Source organism: Oryzias melastigma, linkage group LG10 (genome assembly GCF_002922805.2).
Source record: "Oryzias melastigma strain HK-1 linkage group LG10, ASM292280v2, whole genome shotgun sequence".
Taxonomy (NCBI): Eukaryota; Metazoa; Chordata; class Actinopteri; order Beloniformes; family Adrianichthyidae; genus Oryzias; species Oryzias melastigma.
The window spans coordinates 25,689,405-25,691,328 of NC_050521.1; the positions used below are offsets into that span (position 1 = coordinate 25,689,405).

Genomic DNA, 1,924 nt, shown 5'->3' on the forward strand with positions numbered 1-1,924 from the left:
ACCTGGTGAGTCCATAGGGTGAAAATGCTGCACTCATCACGTTGTAGTGAACACTTAAACAAAATATAACATTAAGTAAGGAGGGGGGGATAGATGGAGAATTGTCCTACAAATTTGTCATTTTATTTCAACCCACCCCTCAGACCCTGCACATTGGGCAGGGAACCAGCTTGTGCTGTTCACGGGAACTGTGCATGCTTTTTGCAGACGCATTGTCTGCAGAGGGAAAATTAGAAATGAGGAAATGAGATGATCAGGGCATGGTTTATTTGGGCACTTAGTGTTTATTTATATCAAGCACTTTTTTGTATAATATTAAAATAAGATTTTTTTGTATTACAACAACAAAACACCATATTTTGTATGTTGAATACATTTATTTTTCAAATTACTTTTTTATACATTTTCCTTTAGCGATATACTAGCACACAAATGAACTAGAGTTGGATTGTATTTTTTCTAACATATTAGTCAAAGAGAGTTTTGTAGAATACAAGTGTTAAGTTTTCCAAATTTACTATACAGTCAACACTTTCTATACAAACTGAAAAATTAAAAAGGCACATTTTTGCAAGCTAAAATGAGTGTCAACCTAAATATTATATGCATTAATGGTCTTTTGAAATATTTGTAGATCACTGCTTTAAGTGTCATTGGAGGAGTGGACATAAAGGACAGCGTTTGGAGAATAATGAAGCGATGTCTCACCAATGCCCTTGCCAAGCAGCTGAACTGGAGAGGAGTCAATGGAAAGACTGCGTTTCAACGACTGGGGCTGAAAGACGTAATTTCTCGTAAGTCTTACTAAACTGACATATTTAAGTCCTTTGTCTTTGTGTAAGTGATACATTGTGAATGAATGCAGATGAGGAACTAATATTCCTTTATAAATGAACTTGAAACTTTGTATAGTACTTGACAACTCCTTTCAGTGTACCAAAGTGCTTCAAAACAAAAGGAGGCATTTCTGTCATGATTTCTTTATTGACAAATGTTTTGGTAAATGCAGTTTTACAATTTATTTTTATTTTTATTTTTTTTAGGAACTGTCAGAAACAACATCCTAACCAAGGCAGCCACTGATCAGGAAATTGATACGTTTATCAAAAGATGGCTCCATTTGGCTGGGGACAGAGATGGAGGCAGACGAAAAAGAGAAGAAAGACGACAGGCTGTCCAAAACTCCTGTAAGTCAGTTACAATATTTTTATGCCATGCACTTGTCTAAACTTAAAGTATCTAATGAACAGTGGGGGTTTTTTTGGGAGAACTTTCCATTTACTTCATTTATCATCTTGGTGATAATGAAGTCCTAACCTTACTCAAAACCATCACTAACTTAAATTAAAATAAAGTAAAAATGAATCCAAGGTTGATATTAGAATTCATCAGGGCACAGGACTCCAGGCCGCAGACAATCAATGCAATAGTTGAGCACTTACAGCACAAACATTTTTTTGTATTTAGATGGCTGGTATTTTATGAAGTATATTTCAAATGTAACAAACCCTGAGACCTAGGGGTGTAGGATCCCCTCCCACCCAAGATAAAAGTCTATCATTGTTATTACGTTTGTTATTACGTTCTGTTACTTGTTCAAACATATGATGATGTGCAGAATAGACTGATATGCTGAGGTTAAATGTGTGAAGAAGAAGAAATGTCTTAAAGTCTGACTCAAACTACATTTTTTATTTATTTTTCTATTTCTATTTTAATTCTATTTCTTTCTATGTACTACTCCTTATAATAACAAGGGTAACAAATGACTTATTTTAGCTTCATATCTACCTAAAAAAAGTAAAACACTTTAACACTCAACTGTGGTTACTCTTGCATTAAGGCATACATTTGAAGGCATATTGATACATTTTGTCTTTTTTTTTTGCAGCTCTGGAAGACACTCACGGTTGTGGTGGGCCCA

General features: G+C 34.6%; 1 protein-coding gene across 1 annotated transcript in view; it reads left to right on the forward strand.

Annotated features, from left to right (window-relative positions):
• Positions 1-1,924, forward strand: part of LOC112137831 — a gene marked incomplete at its 3' end in the record, with an annotated part of 4,605 nt that extends 2,681 nt beyond the window's left edge. Inside the window, 3 exon segments of the mRNA XM_024260340.2 lie at positions 635-794; positions 1,044-1,187; positions 1,892-1,924. Coding sequence (XP_024116108.1) covers positions 635-794; positions 1,044-1,187; positions 1,892-1,924 — 337 coding nt within the window.